Raw genomic sequence first — 22146 nt, forward strand, 5'->3', positions numbered from 1 at the left:
AAACTTAACAAAACTAAAATGTATACCAATAGATTGGCATTTTCTACGTTTTCAAAGTGAGAGTGTGTAAATTCTTTTATCCTATTAAGGTTTTTAAAAAATTTAATTAACTTAATTTATATGATCTGAAATATATGACAAGTTAATATGGAGAATTCTTTCAACCCAATTTCAATTTATTGAATTTTCTATTCGAATTCAAAAATTTTCCCAAGAAGAAAAAATAATTAGGAAATTTAATATGTTAATACATAAAATATTTTATTTATTCAAAGAATTCAATTTTCTATTGGATCAAAAAACTTGTGTTAAAGTTCGTATTTTAAGATAACTATACTTTTAGAAGCTGTTTTTATTTTTTTCACCGGGATTTTATTAATTTAATTCTTTCAAAATTTGAATCTTATTGTATATCACCGGACTATGATCATAATAGAGTTGCAATCTCTAATTATAGCCACATTAGTACTCGTGGGTCGATATATCATGGGAGATACAAAATTATTTGAATTTTCTTTTATTTTTTTAAAAAATATTAAAAAAAGTAAATAAATAACTAACAACACAGCATCACTTTTCGTAAAATGCTTTAATCCTAGTCCTTTTTCCCCTTAATTTTTCAATCTCTCCCAGGTTGAAATTTATTCCGGGAATTTTTAAAGATGCTTGGTCAACATAAAATTTCATTAAATCTTCCACAGGAGTCATAAACTCTGAACATTTGAAGCGAGCATGAACTGCATCATTCAAATTTTTAAGAAGATTTTTGTTCGAAAAGTGATTCAATACGGTGATTACATGAATACAAGGTAATCCGTATAATTCGATGTGCTTACATGTGCATGAATATTGTGAATCTGACATAATTTTTACGCAATATGTATAGCGACCAAAAGTAGTTAGTATAACTAAGTCGTGTACTGTGGCACTGCGCGCCTCCGTACACCACTTAGCGGTTTTGACACTTTACGAAACCGGTAACGTATATTTTACAACACAACCATAACACCAACTTAACCTTAAATATTTACAAAACCATCTGACACATAAATGATTTCACTAACGATTTCACTAACTACTTCACTAACGACAACACTAACTTAACCTTAAATATTTACAAACCGCCAACCACTAATGACTTCATTAATGTAAAAATAAACGTTCTCACTTACAAAAGTATTGCAACTCCTCCCATTGCTGTGCTTCACATAACAGCTCATAATCTTCTGACTCACTTTCTTCTTCATATAGGTCAAAATCACTGTCAAAATGAATGTTAGTAAGTTTTGACAAAGCTAATGAAACACGTTTACCGTTTGTATCGTATGCTTGTATAAACTTTCCATTCTTCATTCCTTCATAAACGCTCAAACTAACTTTACCCTTTCTCCCTCGTATCTGATAGAATGTATTTTCACGAGGAACGAAGAACAAATTCTTGAACTCATGACCGTTGTAGTTTGTTATCTCAATAGTTTTCGTCATTTATATAAAAATAAAATAAAAAATTAATGATATCACCACCCTCACACGTATGAAAAACATAGCACAAAAATAATGTTTATGTTAGAATGTTAGATCTAACACGTTTTCTAACCTCATTTCTAACCTGTTGAATTCATTGCTTTATAACTCTCTTCCTTTCTCCAACTCTTCTAACTTCTTCTTAAGTTCAGCAATGTTGTCCTCATGAAGTTTAATCTTTCTCAAAATTCCTTCTTTATCTAATGGTTGCTTTATCTTTCTAAACTGAACTCTACCATCCTTCATAGTATGAATGTAAAAACCTTCTGGAATAGTTCCTGATTTAATGTATTCTACCAAAAACTTTTGTTTCATTGCTTCAGTGACTTTATTTGTCATTTCAATCAAATAAAAATTTTAATATTAAATAAAAATAACGTTATTTTTTCAGTAAGGAAACGCAGGAGTTTTACGATTTATTTGAGGAGTAGGTTCTGGTTTAAATGTTGGAGTCGGTTTAGGAGTTGACTTTTGAACAGGAGTTTGTACTTCCATAGGTTCAGGAGTCATTGAAGGTTTTGCTTGTGAAGGCGTTGGTTTTGGCGAAGGTGTTGGAGTTTGTTTAACTTCAGCTACTTCAGTATTATTTACAACATTTGCTTTATTTCTTTTCAACATCATAACTGCTCCTGCTGTAGCTAGCAAACCTAGTGGGAGACCATATTTTATATAAGGACTTGACCAAATGCTATTTTTGACAGGAGCTGGTGGAACACCTAACCTTGGTGAGACTGCTCTTTGCCATTGTGCAGCTCGTAAGAAATATTCAATACGTGCTCCATAATCGTTTGGTAAAGTTTGTTTCACAGATGGTGAAGGTTCACGAGAGCTTGATGAAGAACTTATTTATAAGCTTTAAAAATAAACGTTCATCCTTTATTCCTCACTGTCGTCCGTAGCTAAGTTATAGTCATCTAATCTTATTATGGGGATGCCATTAGCACGCACCTGAATGGCAAAGCAACAATCCCTCATAAATCCAATAAGTGGCTTTGGTACATTTTCGGTTGCTAGTTCAATAGGTCCTTTAACAGACAATTTGTATGTTATTGGAGCAGTAGATGTTTGACCTTGCTGGAAGCAAAAGTCCACTTCTGTTGGAAAACCACATAAGAAATGTGTGTTGTCATAGCTATCCCATTTATGTTCCACACTACCATCATCCACCAATGACCTCATAACATCTTCATTAAATCCTATCATATCATTGTTTGTATTGCAGGCGTTCGCAACCATTTCATAAAATACAGGTCCATATGATTTTTCGGGTTCTGCAGGCATATTTCCATAAGCTCCCATGGAAAGCTGAAGATATTTAAACTTAGGGTTCTCAAAATTAACATAATAGTTGTCTTTCTTTCTAAATAGTGCCCAAATACTTTTAACATTAATAGGCGTATAAGCTGCTGTAAATGTTGCACTTGAACTATCTGTATTCTTTGAGAATGAACCGTCCATAGGAATCCAATCCATAACTTTAACAGGAAAACATAAAGCCTCGTTTGTATAATGTTCTACAAGTTCTGTATAAATGTTAGGGTCTAAAGAGAATGACTTTGGATGAATGAAACATTCATTAAAATCCATCTTTGTTCGAAATAGTTGCTGGGTTACAGTTGTAATAGTAACTGTTCCACTAGCTTCTATTGCCTTCGTTATCATAGTGAATGGTTCATTCCATGGAACAAATTTATTTGTCGGTGGATTTGAATCTGAAGCAAATGCAACTTTAAGAGTTGGATTGAAAGCAATGATATCATTTACAGATATAGATGTGCATTGTAAGGCGTCGCTACTGAACTTTACTTTAAGCTGAATGTTTCCTGCAAAAGCTGGAATAAATCGAATAGCTTCTAATGGAAGGAATCTTCTAACAGGAATTCTTAAACGAAGCTTAAAATCAAATGATTTTCCTGCTGTAATTGGACCACTAACAATTTGTCCTGTTCTGCATGTTCCCGAATGACTCCATACATCTTCATGTCGAGTCTTTGAGAAAACATCTACTTTCTTTATTTGTTCGGTAGTTTGTGAGTTTGAAGTTATATATGCTTCTTCTCGTGCGTTGTCTTGAGAATATACGATACGACCATTTGCAAGGATTTGATATCCAGCAACTGCATAGAAAGCGTCATCGAAACCAATCCAAAATCCTGGTGGGTTTGTTTTATTGGAACCTGAACCAATTTCTTTATCTGCAATAAATTGACCTTCCATTTTATACGTAATGAATGTATTGTAAAGGTCCAACATATTTTCACCAGGAGGTGAGAGATTGAATGTTACCCATGTGTTATCTTTAGCAGTTCCAGGTTGTGATGGAATCTTTGCGTCAGAATATTTTCTATTAGTGTCACCAATTTGAACTGCATTGTCTATGATATCGAAATATGAGCGAATCTGATGAATATGCTCTGCTGGAGTAAATTCGTTTAGCTGTTCGTTCTGCATGTATTTTACTTCGGATAAAAATATCTATTTACTTCATTATTCTCAATCTTCTTCTTGGCATTCGTGGTGGAAGTTGTTTCTTGACATTTTCAATGAACTGTACATTCTCTTTTGTCTCAACTTCTTTCACTGGTGGGTCAGGGTTCTTTGACTCGGTTTGTTTTTCAATGAAATTCACGAACTTTGCAATAAGCTCTTGGTTCGTTATTGAAAGTACATCTGGCTTCTTTTCTTCTGGTTCTATTGACTTTTCAGTTTGAACAGAAGGTTTTATATGGGCTTCGCCCTCGGTGCCATACACCTTAATGTTGTCGCTCTCTGCATTCGCTAATGGAACCTTTCTTTTTCTTACGTATATTTTACCATCTTTACTCTGACTTACGTAATAGAAAGGATGTTGTATTCCTCTTGCGTCATTTAATATAATAGACTCTCGCTCTGATTTTGACAAGCTCATTTTACATCGGTTAAAGTTTTAATTTTGTTTTTTATCTGCAGTCAAATGACTCAGACAAGCTCTACGGACAAGACCCAGGGGGTCATAGATGTTGAAGCATTGAAGAAAGAAATTCGTGAGCAAATTTTATCCGAACTGAAGGAACAAAAACAAGAACAAAAGCCAGAGAGACCAAAGAGAAAACTTAGTGAAAAACAACTTGCTGCATTAGCTGCTGGAAGACAAAAGAACCCACGTTTGCTGACGAAGAAAGCTAGAGAAGAAGCTGAAGCAAAAGCTAAAGAAGCTGAAGCAAAGAAAGAGTAAATGGTTTATTTTTATCCGAATTAAATGTATAGACAAATACCTTTATCTGTTGCGTTCAGTAGTGAAAACCCTGACGTCAAAATAAAGGGGAACAGAGTAACGTTTAAGTTTCCAACAGACTGGATTGTGAACATAAATGAAGAGAAGTACTTTGGCATAACATCTATGTATATAACACATGCATTTAGGAAAGTTGACTTTATACTTCAAGTCGAGATAGAAAATGACGAACAGTCTTTAAGCGCCCAAAACATTCACATATACAAATACTTTAAAGACGATACAACATTGTTGCAATGTATGATTTCATTTAATGAAATGTTCGAGAAAAAGTTTAACATTGAAGTACAAACTTTACAGCCTTTGCGTGAGTTTCTTGCACAACTGAAAGAAGAAGGTAGTCAGCCACAACTTATAGACTTTCATTATGAATTTAATGAAAATGAAGATGGAACACATGACTGTCAGTTTGTTATATATTCACCATTCAATGAAGTAGCTAAAAAGAAAGAAAATCCATTACGTATAAGGTTTCAAATCTCTGAACCCAATGAAGACTTCAAGAATGTTTTCAATTATGATGCAATGCTTCCGAGGAAAAATGAATTTTCAAAGATTGTAACACCTGGCATTTGGGATAGAAAGCAAGCTATATTATATTCAAACTTAAGTAAGGGAGTTGAAAATGAGTTCATTGGTCATACAAGAACTTCACCACTTCCTAACCCTAAATACTATAAATTAACTGGCTTCAATCGTGAGTTTTGGATAGACATGTTCTCCACTCATGACCATAACTGCCCAGTGTTCTTACCTCCAGACCATAAGGACTGTCTCTACATTGAAGCACAACTCTTAAACTCTACCATCGCAGTATTGTAAATGACCACATGGGCTTCGCCTTGCCGCTAGCGGCTTATTTTTATCACGAATGACCTCATTGCTGACAAAAATAAATGACCTTATTATTTTTCTCATTCATGACCTCAGAACTTAAGCTTTCTTATGAATGAAGTCTTAGTCTGAATAGAAAAGTTAAACTTTTCAGCAAAGCAAGGACTAGAAGACTTACATAAGTCAAATCCAATCTCTTGACCATCATGAAGTGCTTTGTAAAGTTTCATAACACTGAACTCAGAGTCTTTGTCAAATTTTCCTTGCGGAACCATTAAACCTTTATCTTCATTGTAATAGCATTGTATAGCTTCAGGAAACATTTCATTAGCTGTTAAAGCAAGGACGTCTTGTTTGACACCTTTGCAACGTGCATGGAATGCAACTTCATTTAAATCGTTAGTGAGTAAGTCTATGTAAGTCTTCTTTCCACAAAATATTGACTTGTATGCTAAACTTTGTTTTCCAGGTGTTATTTCTGCAAAGTCGCTATGAAATTGACCAAGGTTTTTACCAATGAGAACTCTTCCATAACGTTTCTCAAACTCTTCAGCTAAACGAGGGATATCTTCATTGTAGAGATGCATACTGTCGGTATCGCTATAAAAGATGTCCATTCCTAAGTCTTCAGCAGTACAGAATACTTCACACATTATTCTCTTCGACATAGACAGAATGTTAACACCAAGTGGACAGAAGTTAAAGTGTCTGCAAATGCTTTTCGTTAGCTTGAAAATAGTTTTATCTGAACCATCCAAACCTTCAAATTTAATGATATGGTTGTAGTTTCTGATGGCATATCTTATAGCATCTTTGTCATTTACTATGGTTATTTTTGACTCAATAGGAGATAGAATAGTTTTGCCATAAATACTGTTCAGAATGAGCTTTATATTTTCTTGCAAAGGATTTCCTTCTTTCTTATACTTTAACCTTAACTCAAACAACTTCTTTACTTCATCTCTTATTCTAATATCTCTGTTTCCATCGTAATAGTATCCTTGCAACACTTCACATTTGACACCTTGATATTTTATGAGGTCTTGTAATGTTATATGGTCAACATACATTAAACAGCAAGTGTTTGAACTTCTGGGAACGTTAAGTTCTGGATTTAGTTCAGGGTCACAAACTATTAAAGGAAAGTGTCTATGTATTCCAATCTCTGTTATCTTAATGAGAACAAAGAAGCCAGACATAAACTTTTCACCAATGGGTTCCTTTTGGTCGTCATCGAATAAATGTCTCATGAGATACTCTGTGCTTAACATTTCTTTCTTCATAACCTTTGGAATACCTTCTAAAGTATAAAGTCTTGCTATAGCGGATGGATATAATGAAACAGCATCGAAGTCAGCAATGAGTTTCTTTTTGCTCTTTTGTTTCATGTTATCTGACAACATACATCTTCCACCTTGAATGCATCTCGAAATAAATTCTCTTGGTTTATTTGAGAGGTCATATAAATTTCCATTCGGGAAGTACACTCTGTTCTCAAACAATTTGTTAGCAATAGAACAAATACTAACGTAGTCATATACGTTTAAATCAAATTCTTTCAATATGTCATTGCGGAACTTAACAAAACCTTCTCTTAAAATTCTTACATCTTGTTTGCAATAAAATGTGCTATATTTTTCTAAGTCGAAGTGGTTCTCATCTATTCTGCAACCTTTGATGGAATCTATGTTTTTCATGAATGTATCTGCATCCCGGATAAACTTACATGCTTCAGAAATGACACCAGTTCTGTTGTCATTTGCTAACAAAACACTGCTGTAGTAGTTGTATGGAAATACTTCTTTCGGTCCTGTTTGTAAGTTAAACATAGCAGGAAATAGTTTAAGCTTCTTATTTATAACACTGTAAGAGTCTTTTATAATAATTGCCCTTCCTTTATATAAGCCAGTTATTTGCATTGTTCGTGAACCTTTAATGATGGGAGTTCCTTTCACTTCTGTCATGTGTCTTAAGATGAAGTTTATATCATAACTGAGGTTATGGAAATATATTAAACTCTTGTCAGGAAGTCGTTCCAAAAATTCTGTTGCACAGTTCTGACCCCAAATGCTTTCACTCACTGAACCATCTTCACTGTCATAACAGATGTTAAAAGCTTTATGAAAGCCGTCTGTGCTACACTCAAAGTCAGCAAAGAAAACGTGCTCAGGAATGAACTTGCACTTATTTTTATTTACTTCTTTTGACTCGGCTTTCTTCTTCAGTTGTACACAATACTTTGGAGCATATGTCAAATCTTTAAATGGTGCAAGGTTCTGTTTATATAAGTCAGTCGTATATGTGAAAAGTTCTCCATAAGAAATAGGTTCGAAATATTTGCACTCCCACAATGTTTTCATAACATCCCATAGCGGTGTTGTTCTATCCATGCGAACTACATATTTATCTTCTCTCTTTGTATAAATCTTCATCTGTTTCTCAATGTTCATTCCACCACACTCCTTCAAGATTTCTATATAGTTGCGAATGAAATATGTTGTCATTGGAAGTCTTTCATTTAGCATGTAGTGGTCTTCAACAAGAAGTAAGTCAATAGTTCGAACAGTTTCACATTCTTTTGGTATGTATCTCTTTATTTCATTATGTCTTGAGTCATTGAAGTAACCAATGGTAACATTAAATGCTATACCTGTTGCGTCAGAAATTTCTTGTACTTTACTTTGAGGAAAGTCTCTAACACGAATGACTTCTCTCATGTGGTCAATAGTTTCTTCATTTACTCCAGCCTGAATGCAAGCATAAACGAAACAATTGTCTTCTGTCATAAGTGCTGCAGTTCTTTTGTTCAGTTCATTGAAGATTTGGTAGCGTTCAAGATTTATAGGTAATGTGCAAAGATACTTCCAGAACTGACCGCTTCTCTTCTTATAAAACTTCTTTTCACCAAGGATTTCATTCCAGAAGTCATCTATATCTTGTTTATCTCCTGTTTGTTTAAGTCTGTTCAATAATCTTTTCTGTCTTTCTGTCAGTGTGCTTTCATCTCTATATGGTCTCTTTTTTGGTTTGCCTTTCTTTACATCTGACATCGTTAAGCCTTCATATTCTGTTAAATCATACATCTTTATTTCAGTAAGATTCTTTATGTTTGTCAAGAAGAAGTCATAGTGCATTTCAACAATACCTGCAGCATTTGCTTCTATCTCTGATATAAAGTTCTCCTTCAAGAGCTGATGTAGTAATGTTCCAATATTATTGAGGTTTAACGTAGAACATTCATACTTTCCACCAAGTTTATAACATACCATCCATCTCTGTTGTGAGTTTATTTTAATTTTCTCTAAGAGTCTCATGAAAACCTTACCGAAATGTTTGTGTAAGTAGTCTCTGTTTGGTTCATCTAAAGCTTCGATGTTAAAGTCAATGAGTCTATTGCCTGACTTCACATTTCTCTTCCTATTCTCTTCATCTTTCTTTAACCATCTCTCACCTTCTTTTGGTTTGTCGTCAATGGAACGAATGACATCGTTAGCTTTGCGAACTTGTTCTATAGCATTTTTAAACATCTCTCTTCTCTGTTGTTTCAGTGTGTCGTCTCTTCTTCTTGTTTCACCAACGTTCGCATTTGTTATGTCAAACATCTCACGCCTTACTTCATGAGGTATTGAACGTCTATGATATAAGTCAATAGCAACGTCATTTAAAGGAAAAGTTCTTGCATGGACTTCGTCCTCACCGCGTTGTGGCTTTATGAACTCATGAATTCTATCATAACTTATTTCACCATTGTAGTCATTGAGGATGTCAGCGAGTGCCTTTTTGTTTGTTGCGTAATGCTTTGCAACATCTATATTAGCTTCTGTAAGAAGTTGTTTTATTTCCGAGTGTTCTAACTTAGACAACTTCCGATACATCTTTAGTAGGAAATAAAAAAATATTTTTTTGAAAAAATTAGATTAGATTTTTTTAGGTTATTTTTCAAAATAATTTAATATTTTTATTTTAATGAAACACATGCAAGATTGCAAGTTCTTTTCATACAATGCTCTCGCTACTGCCATCAAGAATGAGTTCAATAATGCTTCAAATGTTAATGTTATCTTTAACAAGAAGTTTGTGAAAGAATCTAAGTTTGGTCAGTATGTCAGACCATTAGCTATTGTCATTGACCGCAAACGTTATACTTCACAAGAGTTAGCAGTAGTTTTGAAACAAAAGAGTTTCTTCGTGAATGTCAAAGATACTCATTATACTGTTATAAAGAACTCTAATATTGACTTCTTCAGTATTGTTTTAGATTTATCGCAGCAGAAAGAATATAAGAAAGGTGAAACAAATGTGAAATATTATCCTTCATCTCTGAAGACAATAACGAACAAAGATGTTATACAGAAATTCTTACCAAAGGTTGAAGAAGCTTCTATTGACATTGACGAAGAAAGTGAAATGGTTGAAGAAATAGACCCTGAAGCTATTTAAGCAAAAATATATTTTTGAATAACTGAAAGTGTCACCACGTCACCATGTGCTACCAGGTTAATTAACTTCTTTTAAAAATGATGACAACATGACATTTTGACAACAGTCCAGGAAATAAATTTTATCGTTAATGTTTACGTTAATGTTTTTCATTAAATTTTGACAAAGTGCAAATCTTCACTTCGTCAAAAAGTTAATGTTTTTCATTAAATTTTGACAAAGTGCAAATCTTCACTTCGTCAAAAAGTTAATGTTTTTCATTAAATTTTGACAAAGTGCAAATCTTCACTTCGTCAAAAAGTTAATGTTTTTCATTGAAATCGGTAAGTTTTCATTCTTCCTCTTTGAAGTTATCGAAATATTCTGTTATTTTTTCCTTCAGTAATGGTAAGTCTTCTTTGAATGTAAGTATTGTGCAACCTTTGATGTCATAGTGTGTTTGAGGAAGAGTATTTTTGACAATTTCCTTTATTTGCTTATTCGGTGTCATTGAAATCGGTAAGTTTTCACGATAGAACCAATTTCTGTCAGATTTGTAAATCTTAGCAAGGTCGTAAAAGCTTTTGTTGTTTCTTCTGACTAAATGCAACATAACCATATCTCTGTCTTCTTCTTTCTCCAACTCTTCAGTATATATCATATACTTATAACTCTTTTCCTTTCCTTTTGGTACTGAACGTGGTATTCTTTTCTGTATGCTTTTGTCTTTGGATTCAATGACTTCATCTTTTGCTTGAAGTTTCTTTTCCATCTCTCCACGTTCTGCTTTATATAGTTCATCTAACATCATGAAAATATAACAAGCATAACGAGGTGAAGCCCACATTGCTACAGCATTTACTAAAAGTCTATGAACATAATAACCTTTCAAACCAGGTGCCAAATTCTTGCGATTTTCGTACGGAATCTCTTCTCTCGGTTTTCCGAGGGAAGCAATCATATGAGGAAATTCTTCTAAAAGTTCTTTTGTCTGTTGGTTTTCAAACCAATGATATGCTTGCTTTGTAGAACGAAGAGCATTCATTATACTTTGCATTTGATACATATCATCTTTGACTGAACGAATGAGGCGAAGTTGTTTGTTATATTGTATGTACTCGTATTCTTCATTTATGGCTTCATGAACGATAGCAGTTGTTGTGTTCTCTAATGTTGACATTACTGTCTTTACATACAAAATAAAAAAATAAATAAAAATAAAACTAACTTTATTTTTTTCTATCTTAAGGAAATTCATTATTTTTGTGTTGAATTCAGCAAAAATATATTTTAGGGTAGATGGTTAGATCTAACCTCATTTCTACCCTCATTTCTACCCCAGTTATTTTATAAACATTTTACATGATATACGTTATGAATTCGTGAGATTCTAAACAGTTTGTAGCTTCTATTTCTTCTTTTAGTACATCGAATGTTTTAACAATGCCGAAGGTTTCTTTATACTTCTTCTTGACGTCAGATAATAGGAAATCGTCAGCAGTTGGATAGTTTTTGTTCAGAAATGCTAACATGTCCATTTTATCTTCTGCTGGTTTCTCTACTTCTTTCTTTAAGTCAGCATAGTCGTTTCTCATACGTTCTATCTCTTTGACGGAGTAGTTATATTTCCTCATTGCTGCTTTACATTTAGAACATTGTGGATTCATTTTTGCGTTATACATTGAAATTTGACCTGCTAGAACAACTAAGGCGTCAATGGTTTTCTTTAACTCAAAAGCAGTTGGTTTTATCTGTTCATTCCATACCTTACCTCTTCTATCTTTATCTCTTATCTGCCATACACATTCTGCAACTAATGAAACAAAGTTGTCGTATGTCTTAAATTCTTCGGATTTATATATGTCAGAGATGTTCTTATATACTATGTCGCAATCTTTGTCCATAACTTTATGGTTGCAATGATATCCTAGAAACTCATAATTTACTTTACGTATGAACTTCTTTATTTCTACTGAGTCAGTTGGTTTCACTTCTATTTCATCGAATTCATGAATAGTGAGCTTTTGTTGGGATTTCAGGCAATTTGGGTAAATGGTCAATAATGTCCTGCATGTCATAAAGATATTCTTCATTTTCTTCATTCTGTGCGGTACAGTCTAAATTACTTGTTAAAAGTTCTTGCTTTATCTTCTGGATTTTTGTTTCAAAAGTATATGAAGAAGGAATAAAGCTTTTCATCTCTACTAACATAGATGTTGGATTCATGACTAACGAATTTGGTGCTGTTGTTTGAATTGTTGTTGTGCCGATTGTTGAAATCATATCTTTTATACAAAATAAAAAATAAATAAAAAATAAAACTAACTTTATTTTTTTCATCTTAAGGAAATTCATGAAAATTCAAGACCCTTTGGGTCTCGCCGCTTAGCGGCTGAGGGTAGAAATGAGGGTAGATAACTGTTATTTTGACGAAGTGAAGATTTGCACTTCGTCAAAAAATCCCTGAAATCAAGAATTAATTCCCGTCAAATACAAAAAATGAGGGTAGAAATGAGGGTAGAAATGAGGGTAGATAACTGTTATTTTTGACGAAGTGAAGATTTGCACTTCGTCAAAAAATCCCTGAAATCAAGAATTAATTCCCGTCAAATACAAAAATGAGGGTAGAAATGAGGGTAGATCTAACCATCTACCCTAAACATTATTTTTGGTCATGGACTTCGTCCTCGCCGCTTTGCGTCTTTATGTTAAAATAAATGGTACCATTAATGATATCATGACTGTTCTCGTTCATGTCTGATTTACATCTAATGAAAAAGTTTAGAAGAATTTTCTTATTCTTTCTGGCATATTTTTGTCTTTCCAGTACTCCCGCTCTAATGGACCCAGATGTGTTGGTTTAGATTCTCTCAAGTTCTTAGATGGTATAACATCTTCAACGCCTCCTTCATATCTTACTTTATAAATGTCATCGTTTGTGTTATAGCCAAGTATTTCAATAACCACTCCTCGCTTTGCTTCGTCAATGGTTTCAGCAAGTTTGCCATTACTACTTTCGACTAATTTATGACGAGGGTAAAATGCTATGGAGTCGTCAGCAGCTTTTATAAGATATCCATTACCTTGCGTAGAGTCTACGATATAATAATTTCGACTTAACCTTAAACGTTTCTTTGTCAACGGTTTGTCGTCAAGAACTACACGAACTTTTGTACCAGGAATGAGGGTAAATTGTGTTGAATTTCTGATATTTTGCGTTTGACTTCGTTTCTTTTGTATATACTTTTCTTCTTGTTGTTGTGTCATTGAATTTGGTGTATGTCCTGTTGTAGAATGCGTTGAGGAATTATATACTTCGAGAAAATGTTTCATTGTTTCTTCGGTAAAGTCTCGCTCTTGGTTTAAATCTCTGAGAGTCCTTATGAAGCGGTTTATGATGCCGAGTATGTTATGGTTATGGTCTTCAGTAGTGTAGTGAGTTATGTTATGCTTAATGAGAAAATCTGTGATTTCATTGCTGAGGTATGCACTGTCTTGGTCTGATGTTAAAGTACTTGGGCTATGTTCTGCTACAAACTTTTGTAAAACTCTTAACACTTCACGAGTTCCTTTGTTCCTCATTGGATATGCATATGCTTTACGAGTGTTAACATTTATGAAGATGAGGAATGGTTTATGTCCTCCTTTTCTGCTTTGAATGAGAGTGTCAAATTGGTATGCGTCAGGAGTGTTGGAGTAAATTGGTAAAAAGTAGTCGTAAGGGTTTATTTTTGTTTGATGTACAACATTTTTGTCAAAGAACCTTTTCACTTCAGCTCTGTTAGTAAATCCCCAACTCTTTGCAGCTTCATTGAACTTCTTAAATGACCTCCATGGATGTTGTTCGAATACTTCTTTCAAGCTCATTTATGTAAAGTTAAAGTTTATTCAAGACGGTAAGTCCGCAAAGCAGGCTCAAGCGCGTTCATTGAACGCGGTACCATGTGAATATAGTCACAAATGGTGGCATATAATCTTCACCCGAGCCTGTTGGATTTGTTGTGAAAGTGTGTGAATGATTTCCTGTGGTTCCACAGAAAATACCTGTGCTTGAATCTACTGGGTCACTTGAAATATCATATCTATGCATTCCCTGTCTATCCGAACCTGCTGCAAGATTTGTATAACCTCTTTTTGTTATTGAATGTGAATGACTACCTGTTGTGTTTGTAGTTCCTGTATGAGTGTGCGGTGGAAGGTTTGCTTCTTTAATTTTCTTCGAACCACCTGTTTGCTTTGAAGAGTTCGCACAGTATAAGAATTTATCTACAATCTGCTCCCACATACCAAAACCTAAAACTGTTTCTGGATTTGTTGAATTCAGTGACGTATAAATAGAGCCTATAGGATATAATGTTTGAAGTATTTCTGTCTTTAATGTTTGAAGCTCTGTTTTGTCTGCTTTCTTATCTAACATTGTTGGTAGTTCATATGCTTCAAAGTTTCTGGCATGATCTTCGATATTCCTGCAACTCTTATCTAAATTGTTAAGAGTATCTTTTACGCTTGTACTTGGATTTTCTAATGGTGCACTTGAACCAAGGTCAAAGTTCAATATTATGTCGTCTGCTCTAACAGTAGTGAAGGATTTATGTGTATGGTTCTTGTCGGCTTTCTTATCTAACATTGTTGGTAGTTCATATGCTTCAAAGTTTCTGGCATGATCTTCGATATTCCTGCAACTCTTATCTAAATTGTTAAGAGTATCTTTTACGCTTGTACTTGGATTTTCTAATGGTGCACTTGAACCAAGGTCAAAGTTCAATATTATGTCGTCTGCTCTAACAGTAGTGAAGGATTTATGTGTATGGTTCTTGTCGGCTTTACTGTCTAATGTAGCTTGAAGTTCATTTATATCGGAGATGTTGTGTTTATGAGATTTCAAAACTTTGTTCATTGCTTCGAGTTCATCTTTGTCAGCTTTACTTTTAATAGCATCTTCAAACGTTATTTTTGCCTTAACTCTCAATGTAAATCTTGGTTCAACTAATACACCGTTAACATTGAAAGTAGAGGCATAAATTTCACCGGTATAACCAAATGCTTCTGGTGCTTTAGCTACATCATACTGTACAGTACAGCTTATGTCATAACCTTTAGCACGAATGTATTTATATCTTCTTTCATTAACATTTTTTGTCTTCGCTTCATCACTTCGTGTTAAATATCCATGGTAGTCTGTTATAATCTGTTCGTCTGAAGTTATATAATGAACGTGGTTTTTATCTGCTTTTTCGGCTAATTTCTCTTCTATCTCATTTATTTCAAGTTCATGCCTACCACCACCTCCCGAAGAAGTATTTTTCTTCAGCTCTTGAAGAACGTCCACTTCGCCATCTTTAGTGTCAATAATGAGACTTTGTGTTAAAACCTTTCCTGTCTTAATGGATGTTTGTAAAACTTCTTCTTCACCGTGTTCGGGATCATGGTCGTCATCATATCTTGTGAAATCAGAGATGTTGTCATACATTAAGCATATCTGTCTCAAAAGTTCTGCTATTTGAAACAGGAACGAAAGATATACAGAACTTTCATCATCTCCTAAAGTCAAGTCTGCTTTCTTAAGTATTTCTTGAATGTATGCAATGAGAACAGAGTACCTTGGAAAATATTCGAACAATATATCATTAGCTGTTGGTTTTGGTGGTTCTTCTGGAGTTTCTGCATCTCTTGACTTCAATGCTCTTGCTCTCAAAGACCTAAATGTTAGAGCACCAGGTTTTACAAAGGACTTTATAAATGCTTTAATAGTTCCTGGTAAGTTATTGTTAGCATTAAGTAAGTTCCTTATGCTTCCATCATGTACGTCCATAGCACTATGTAAAAAATCTATACTTTTCTTGTAGTCAGCAATAGACTGACTGTGATTTTTTAAAGATTTGTCAATACCTTTAAGCCAATCTTCATGCATGTCTGATACTGAGCCAAGAATATCATTTGCTTCCTTTAGTGTATTTTGTGCTTCTCGTAAAGTATCCAATCCCGTACGTGCATTGTTTGCTATACGTCTTACAGTATCTATTTGACTCCTTGTTTCTTGCATCCAACCAGATAAAGTTTTAATAGTATCCGAACCATTTGAAATGAAGTTCAAAGCATTTTTAACGTCATCTAAAGCTTCTTCACCAAGTACTGCCCATATCTTTCCGATTTGGTATTGAAGAACTCCATATGAAGCAGCTGTTAAACCAGTATTTATAAGGTCCCATATCCATGATTTAGCAGTTTTTCCATCCTTTCCATCCTTTCCATCCAAACCGTTTTCGCCTTGAGGTCCTTGTATTCCTTGTATTCCTTGTATTCCTTGTGGTCCTTGTGGTCCGGTGTCACCCTTCTCTCCTTTCAGTTCATCTTTATGTTCGTTATAATATTCTAATGTCATAAGGTGTACATCGTTACTGCTACCAGCAACGCCGAGAATTTGTTTCTCATTCATGACTAAATTCTTTAGGCATTTAATGTTGTCGTCAAATCGAAAGCTCTTTAACAATTCAATGAGAACATTTAATACTTTCACTAATGAGGCATCTACTGTAGAATTTATATATTGCACCGTTCCATCATTTATGATGGGAACCTTGCTTGTTGTAATGAATGGGTCATAAGTGTTAAAAGTATCGAAATCAATGACTTTTTTAGTTTTTCCATCGTCAATGACTAAATCATTGCCTTCAATGGTTAAAGTTGAGTTTTCGTTTACTAGTTCATGTGCTCTTCTTGCTTCATTTGTTTCATACGCATATGCAGCAATAGTCATATTTTAATGAGAATAAAATGTTGTTCTATTTGCAAAGTACAGACCCAAACGAATACGGGACAGTAAAGCTACAAACAAACTTAGGTCTACAGAATGAGGCGCTTGCATTCAGAATGGTTGACTTCAATACTATTGCTTCATTCGTTATAACTGACGAAACAGATTTCATGGAGTTTGAAATAGATGGAAAGAAGCACGAAATAAGATTTCACAATAATGTAGAATATAAGATGGAAACATTAGCTGGAGTGTTAAATGCGCTCATAAATACTACAATAAACAAGGAGAACGAAGAAAACTTAATGAATGTTAAACTTATTGCAGGAGTTTTGAAGTTCAGTTATGCGAAAGAGTTTAAGATACCAAGAATGAGTCATAGAGTACAACTTCTTTTGGGAGCATACCATATGACATTTCCTTTGAAAAGTGTTGACAAAACGATTGAGATGAAATCTGTTCCATACGTATGTTATGGCAATTGTTTGTACATTGAGTCAAAAATAGCTAATGTCACAGGTATTTCAGGAGTTAATAGTAAAGGTTCAGTAGAATATAAATCCTTCTGTTATGAAGTAAATTCAATGTTCATTCCAAACGTTCCTGTCATAGCAACTCATTTAGGTAAATGGGTTCGCATTAGTCCTCATAATTTGAAAGACATGCAATTCAGACTTGTTGACTTTCAAGGAGAGCCTGTAGAACTGAAGGCACCAGTGCGAATGACTGTTGAAGTTGACTTTTTAGAAAATATTAAATGCAACAGCTTACAAGAGAACTCAGAGCTAAAAATATAAAGTATGAATGTTATGTATTAGGTCATGAACTTTGGTTGTTGCTGTTTGACGAAACAAATGAGTTAGTTATGTCAGTCAAGAGAACAGAAAAATATTGTGTTAGTGAAAACTGCACCAAGTCAATAAGATTAGGTTTGCATTATGAAGATGAGTTCGATACTGTTGAAGAAGTTTTGGATAGATATTACAAATTGCTTTAATTTACTAAAACATATTTCAAGCAAAGTTTATATTCTGTTGAAAGTTTTGTATACTCGTTCGAATATTTATACTTAAACTCAACTCCTGTAGTTCCTGGTGTTTCAATGATGCGGATGTTACCTATTTTCATGAATAGTGGAGTTTGACCACAGCATTCGATTTCAGGGTCGAGATAGTCAATGACACATTGTTTCCCTGTTATTCGTGAGATAACATTTTCAAGGTCCTCCTTTGTTAGAATTATTTGGTTCTTGCTTATAAGATTTGTCAAAAGCTTCTTATCGTCTTTGAGTAAAATTGTTTGGTATAACTGAAGAAGGTAATGGTCTACGTTATCTGAAGGATTTGTTTGAACATTTGTGTAAGGGTTGTCGTTGGCTTCTCTTGAAAGAACTTGGTCCAGTGGTGGATACTCTAACTTAACATCTGATGTAGCGTTAGCGTTTGAAGCTGTGTTTAAATTCACCGACTTAAGATCTGGTTCTTTTTCTTTCAAACACTCCGAACTATAGTTCTTTATGACAATATTGTTTGTCGTTCGTAAGTCAACATTTGATGTTGGTTCAATTGGAACATTAACGGCACCAGCTAAGATGGATTTGCTTCTCATTTCATATAGAATAAAAACCTTTTATATGTATGAAATGAACAATATACTCGACAAGGGTTTGAATGTAAAGCTAACGAATGAAAATATTGTTGAATTCACTGAGACAGGAGCTGTGTATAAAGATGTAGAATTACTGAACAAAAGAGCAAAGGGAAGAAGCAGGAATATGAACAAAGGGTGGAAGCCTATAAAAATTTATGTCAATGATGGCTCAGGAGGTTCAAACATAAAGTATGCAGAAAGTTATAGAGTTTATGCTCTCAAAGGTGAAAAGCCTTCATTTAAGAACAGCTATTCTAACACATATCCTCAAAAGCTAACGGATGGGGAAGTGGATGATATGAATGACAGCAAAAATATTAACAGAAATGGCGACAGAGATGCATGGAATTTGTTTACCATCAGTCAATTGAAGGTTAAACTTTAAAACAATGTTGGTCGTTCCCATGGAATATTTTTGACTTTAATGGTATTAGTCATGATATGAATCTCAAGGTATGAACGAGGAGAGATGAGAGACTTATATGCTTCCCAAATTTCTTCAAAAGGTAATGTTATACCTGACTGTTTCCAAATGAGTTCAATATCATAGCGTGAGAAACCTTGAAAGATAACGAAGTCAGTTATGAGACGTTTTATGTTTAAAGCAAGAAAACGCCATGTTTGCATAAGTATTGCTACAGTTAAATGGTAATGTCTGACTTTAGTTATGATGTTAGCTAATGGTGAGTCTGGTTTTGACACTAAACCTTTTCCGGCGAAGTCGTCACAAACGAGCAGAGTGTTTGAAGGATACTTTTTGAAGGGGTATTTTGAAAGTTTTGATAGAATGTAGTTTGTCAGTCGTTTCATATCGTAAACTCCTGAGTATTGACGTAAGTGGTGTTTGTCAATAATTCTTTCCATCTCCTCAGAAGTCTTTTGCATTCCTGACTATATGAACTCTACGATGGCATAATATTTCCTCTTACGTCGAATGTAACGTTGAAGAAATTCAATGAGTTCACTGTCTGGAACTTTAACGACAGAGGCTTGAACTTTTGACATAAATGTTTTCGCTGTTGAATCCATAGAGTCTGAAGTTGCTGATATAATGATTTGGTCATAGTAAGAGTCGTTTCCTAAACGCTCTGTTATGAGTATATGACGAATGAGGTTAAATGTCTTACCTGAACCCATCTTTCCACAATAGAAATAAACGCCATTTGAACAGAATTCATAATCTTTGCTGAAAGGAAGAATAAGAGAAGAGTTAAGTTTGTCTGTAGTTTCATTCATGTCTTCATCTACGTCATGTATTAAATGCTTCATTTTATCTCCATTAAAAATGCAAGTCAGAAATATTCAGAACATAGCACCGAGTCTAACTGACAAGAGTATAAAGATATACTATGAACACGTTATGATGAAACCAACCAAAATTCAAGAAAGTCAGTATACTTATGAATATCCAAGACACTGGGTAGAGTATGTAGGAGGTGAGAAAGCTATTGAAATCAGACAGGTTCGAAGTATTCCAGCAGGAAGGACAATATTATTGAAGAACTTTAATGTTTTGAGATATAATGATGAAACAAAGAAGCAAGATAGTTTCCCTGTTGCTGTGTATGTGAACTTAGACACAGGAGATGACATGAAAGTTTTTAACACAAAGCTTCAAACGGTAGTGAGAGAACAACTGACTGCGGAAGGGCATCCATTACCTTCAGAAGTTACCATAGCATATAATTTTGAAACAAACTCAATAGATTTTAAAGTCATCTCTGCAAAGAAGTCAGGTTTTACATTTAATGAAGCAGATGTATATTCGAATGAAAACTTCAAAGCTATTGCATGGTTAGATAATGACGATTGCTTTAAGAAAATATTTAAATACAGTAACTCAACGATGTCAATAGATGACCTTCGTGGAATGTTACCATCGACGTTTACAGTTGAAGGCTCAGCAGGATTGCTTACAAGATTGTCAATTGGTGGTATTTGGTCTCGTGAGAACATTGTTATAAAATCCAGTATAAGTGAATTTGCTGAAGAATCTATATTATGTCTTTCAAACTACATGTATTCGCCGCCAAAGCATTATAGTATAACAAACTTTGTCAGTAAGTTTAACATAAGACTTGTCGAACCTTCTTCAATGAAAGATGTTGTGCTATAGGGTGTCCAAAGGTGTGTTTAGCACAAACCTGAATACTGCGAATAGAAATAAACAAGTTACATATATATAAAGTTTATTTAAATATAATCACCATTGGATTCAATCACGCGTTCGCAGCGATCGATCCAGGCTTGAAAGACACGCTTTAAATCATCATGAGAAAATTGCTCAAATTGCTCTCTTACAAAATTTTCAAGATCATCTGGACTCGCGAATTCGCGTCCTTCAGCTCTCTTTTTTAGCGTGCCGAATAAATAAAAGTCAGAGGGTGCAATATCAGGTGAATAAATTGGGTTTGGAACAACTTTGACATTGTTTTCCACCAAGTAATTCATTACCTTATGACTTTTGTGAACTCTTGAATTATCTAAATGAATTGCAAACTTTTGTTTTTGTTGTTTGGATTTCTCAAACTCATCAGAATTGATAATTTGAGTAAGAACATTGTCAATTAGATACTGAGCATTCATCGTATTAGGTTTTTGAAGAATATCAATTGCGATGATGCCATTCACGCCCCAAAAAACCGACAACATCATCATTGGTGTGTCAATTTTTTTCTTCGGGAATGTTTGCGGATTTTCATCCTTCGGGATCCACATGATTTTGGCTTCTGTTGCATATTGAAACCAAGACTCGTCCCCTGTTACTAAAAAGCGAAACTTCTTGGATTGATACGCACCCAATATAGAGAGGAGCTCTTTCGAAGATTGGACTCTAGATTTTTTTGAACTGAATTAAGGTTGTGCGGAACCCAACGTGTATACGCTAGTTTGTAGTTCAAATAATTGTGCAAATAATAACTGACTGTTGTACCTGGTATCTTTGTCATCTCCTCTATCCTTCTGAGTGATGCTCTTGGGTCTTCATCTAGCGCTTGAAGAATTGCTTTGATTTTTCTTTGATCCGGCGATTTTTTGTCAATTTTTATGATGGGCGCCTTTTTGTTCATGAAGTGATACATCCTAACATGATACGTTACAGTGGAATAGCTAGGAGCATCCATACCGAAGCATTTTACCAATGTCTCGTAGATTTTTTTACAGTCTTTGCATTTTTTTGCAAGAGCGAGGATGTTTTCTTTATGATTCATTAAAAAAATGAAAAAAATCCCGCCAAAATTTCCCGCGAAACTGCCTCTTGTCTCAAAATTCATTTTATATCCCGGCATGGCGCCAAAATACAACATACTCATCATATACATATATTCATATTTTTTATTATATATTTATAATCAGCATATATCTCCTTTAATAGTCTCATATAGAGCGCTGTGCTAAACGCACCTTTGGACACCCTATACCTAAAGATGGAAAGGATGGACTCATTATTGAGATGATTTTAATAGCATATTAAATGAGCTTGTTCTTGAAGGTCATTCATGATGAAATAACTGTTGTAGAAGATGTTAGCAATTGTTCAGACATTTTGAAGCGTATAGATGATATAAGAAATAAGTTAGATAGACCGCAAAGCGGTGAGGGCGAAGCCCGTGAGAACGTTTATGCTTCATTGACTTTCTCCAGTAACGAGAACTTTTATGAGATAATATTGAAGAGAGATGATTTTAATATG

At 34.3% G+C, this 22146-nt stretch overlaps 21 protein-coding genes and 1 pseudogene across 22 annotated transcripts, besides 3 other annotated features; 5 read left to right on the forward strand and 17 right to left on the reverse strand.

Moving 5' to 3' along the window:
* Positions 1-496: 496 nt before the first annotated feature.
* Positions 497-897: a mobile genetic element.
* Positions 898-20568: a mobile genetic element.
* TVAGG3_0775330 (uncharacterized protein) lies at positions 1165-1485 on the reverse strand (the record flags this gene model as incomplete). Its single annotated transcript, XM_001320066.1, has 1 exon — positions 1165-1485. One exon carries the CDS (start codon positions 1483-1485, stop codon positions 1165-1167), a length of 321 nt encoding a protein of 106 aa, XP_001320101.1.
* Positions 1912-2142, reverse strand: TVAGG3_0775340 (uncharacterized protein; the record flags this gene model as incomplete). The annotated part of the gene is made up of 1 exon (XM_001320068.1): positions 1912-2142. One exon carries the CDS (start codon positions 2140-2142, stop codon positions 1912-1914), a length of 231 nt encoding a protein of 76 aa, XP_001320103.1.
* Positions 2401-2997, reverse strand: TVAGG3_0775350 (uncharacterized protein; the record flags this gene model as incomplete). The annotated part of the gene is made up of 1 exon (XM_051246099.1): positions 2401-2997. One exon carries the CDS (start codon positions 2995-2997, stop codon positions 2401-2403), a length of 597 nt encoding a protein of 198 aa, XP_051092686.1.
* On the reverse strand, positions 4004-4432 carry TVAGG3_0775360 (uncharacterized protein; the record flags this gene model as incomplete). The annotated part of the gene is made up of 1 exon (XM_001320069.1): positions 4004-4432. The coding sequence occupies one exon, from the start codon at positions 4430-4432 to the stop codon at positions 4004-4006; it is 429 nt and encodes a 142-aa protein (XP_001320104.1).
* Positions 4478-4738, forward strand: TVAGG3_0775370 (uncharacterized protein; the record flags this gene model as incomplete). The annotated part of the gene is made up of 1 exon (XM_001320070.1): positions 4478-4738. The coding sequence occupies one exon, from the start codon at positions 4478-4480 to the stop codon at positions 4736-4738; it is 261 nt and encodes an 86-aa protein (XP_001320105.1).
* Positions 4763-5320, forward strand: TVAGG3_0775380 (uncharacterized protein; the record flags this gene model as incomplete). The annotated part of the gene is made up of 1 exon (XM_001320071.2): positions 4763-5320. A coding segment is annotated over one exon (558 nt), but the record flags the coding sequence as incomplete, so codon positions are not given.
* Positions 5725-6249, reverse strand: TVAGG3_0775390 (organellar and viral DNA polymerase type B; the record flags this gene model as incomplete). The annotated part of the gene is made up of 1 exon (XM_051246100.1): positions 5725-6249. The coding sequence occupies one exon, from the start codon at positions 6247-6249 to the stop codon at positions 5725-5727; it is 525 nt and encodes a 174-aa protein (XP_051092687.1).
* Positions 6843-7461, reverse strand: TVAGG3_0775400 (organellar and viral DNA polymerase type B; the record flags this gene model as incomplete). Its single annotated transcript, XM_051246101.1, has 1 exon — positions 6843-7461. A coding segment is annotated over one exon (619 nt), but the record flags the coding sequence as incomplete, so codon positions are not given.
* Positions 8091-8946, reverse strand: TVAGG3_0775410 (organellar and viral DNA polymerase type B; the record flags this gene model as incomplete). The annotated part of the gene is made up of 1 exon (XM_051246102.1): positions 8091-8946. A coding segment is annotated over one exon (856 nt), but the record flags the coding sequence as incomplete, so codon positions are not given.
* Positions 9084-9507, reverse strand: TVAGG3_0775420 (organellar and viral DNA polymerase type B; the record flags this gene model as incomplete). Its single annotated transcript, XM_051246103.1, has 1 exon — positions 9084-9507. A coding segment is annotated over one exon (424 nt), but the record flags the coding sequence as incomplete, so codon positions are not given.
* On the forward strand, positions 9599-10072 carry TVAGG3_0775430 (uncharacterized protein; the record flags this gene model as incomplete). The annotated part of the gene is made up of 1 exon (XM_051246104.1): positions 9599-10072. The coding sequence occupies one exon, from the start codon at positions 9599-9601 to the stop codon at positions 10070-10072; it is 474 nt and encodes a 157-aa protein (XP_051092691.1).
* On the reverse strand, positions 10404-11231 carry TVAGG3_0775440 (KilA, N-terminal/APSES-type HTH, DNA-binding family; the record flags this gene model as incomplete). The annotated part of the gene is made up of 1 exon (XM_051246105.1): positions 10404-11231. One exon carries the CDS (start codon positions 11229-11231, stop codon positions 10404-10406), a length of 828 nt encoding a protein of 275 aa, XP_051092692.1.
* Positions 11410-11955, reverse strand: TVAGG3_0775450 (organellar and viral DNA polymerase type B; the record flags this gene model as incomplete). Its single annotated transcript, XM_051246106.1, has 1 exon — positions 11410-11955. One exon carries the CDS (start codon positions 11953-11955, stop codon positions 11410-11412), a length of 546 nt encoding a protein of 181 aa, XP_051092693.1.
* Positions 13180-13918, reverse strand: TVAGG3_0775460 (integrase core domain containing protein family; the record flags this gene model as incomplete). The annotated part of the gene is made up of 1 exon (XM_051246107.1): positions 13180-13918. A coding segment is annotated over one exon (739 nt), but the record flags the coding sequence as incomplete, so codon positions are not given.
* TVAGG3_0775470 (keratin-associated protein family) lies at positions 14525-15521 on the reverse strand (the record flags this gene model as incomplete). Its single annotated transcript, XM_051246108.1, has 1 exon — positions 14525-15521. A coding segment is annotated over one exon (997 nt), but the record flags the coding sequence as incomplete, so codon positions are not given.
* On the reverse strand, positions 15727-16808 carry TVAGG3_0775480 (organellar and viral DNA polymerase type B; the record flags this gene model as incomplete). The annotated part of the gene is made up of 1 exon (XM_051246109.1): positions 15727-16808. A coding segment is annotated over one exon (1082 nt), but the record flags the coding sequence as incomplete, so codon positions are not given.
* On the forward strand, positions 17255-17602 carry TVAGG3_0775490 (uncharacterized protein; the record flags this gene model as incomplete). Its single annotated transcript, XM_051246110.1, has 1 exon — positions 17255-17602. One exon carries the CDS (start codon positions 17255-17257, stop codon positions 17600-17602), a length of 348 nt encoding a protein of 115 aa, XP_051092697.1.
* On the reverse strand, positions 17799-18413 carry TVAGG3_0775500 (uncharacterized protein; the record flags this gene model as incomplete). Its single annotated transcript, XM_051246111.1, has 1 exon — positions 17799-18413. The coding sequence occupies one exon, from the start codon at positions 18411-18413 to the stop codon at positions 17799-17801; it is 615 nt and encodes a 204-aa protein (XP_051092698.1).
* On the forward strand, positions 18439-18840 carry TVAGG3_0775510 (uncharacterized protein; the record flags this gene model as incomplete). Its single annotated transcript, XM_051246112.1, has 1 exon — positions 18439-18840. The coding sequence occupies one exon, from the start codon at positions 18439-18441 to the stop codon at positions 18838-18840; it is 402 nt and encodes a 133-aa protein (XP_051092699.1).
* TVAGG3_0775520 (protein of unknown function, DUF4106 family) lies at positions 18837-19340 on the reverse strand (the record flags this gene model as incomplete). Its single annotated transcript, XM_051246113.1, has 1 exon — positions 18837-19340. The coding sequence occupies one exon, from the start codon at positions 19338-19340 to the stop codon at positions 18837-18839; it is 504 nt and encodes a 167-aa protein (XP_051092700.1).
* Positions 19347-19691, reverse strand: TVAGG3_0775530 (uncharacterized protein; the record flags this gene model as incomplete). The annotated part of the gene is made up of 1 exon (XM_051246114.1): positions 19347-19691. The coding sequence occupies one exon, from the start codon at positions 19689-19691 to the stop codon at positions 19347-19349; it is 345 nt and encodes a 114-aa protein (XP_051092701.1).
* Positions 20569-21871: a mobile genetic element.
* TVAGG3_0775550 lies at positions 20649-21775 on the reverse strand (annotated as a pseudogene). The gene has a single exon. A coding segment is annotated over exon 1 (1127 nt).
* Positions 21872-22146: the final 275 nt, after the last annotated feature.

Source organism: Trichomonas vaginalis, chromosome III (genome assembly GCF_026262505.1).
Source record: "Trichomonas vaginalis G3 chromosome III, whole genome shotgun sequence".
In the NCBI taxonomy this organism is placed as follows: domain Eukaryota; phylum Parabasalia; order Trichomonadida; family Trichomonadidae; genus Trichomonas; species Trichomonas vaginalis.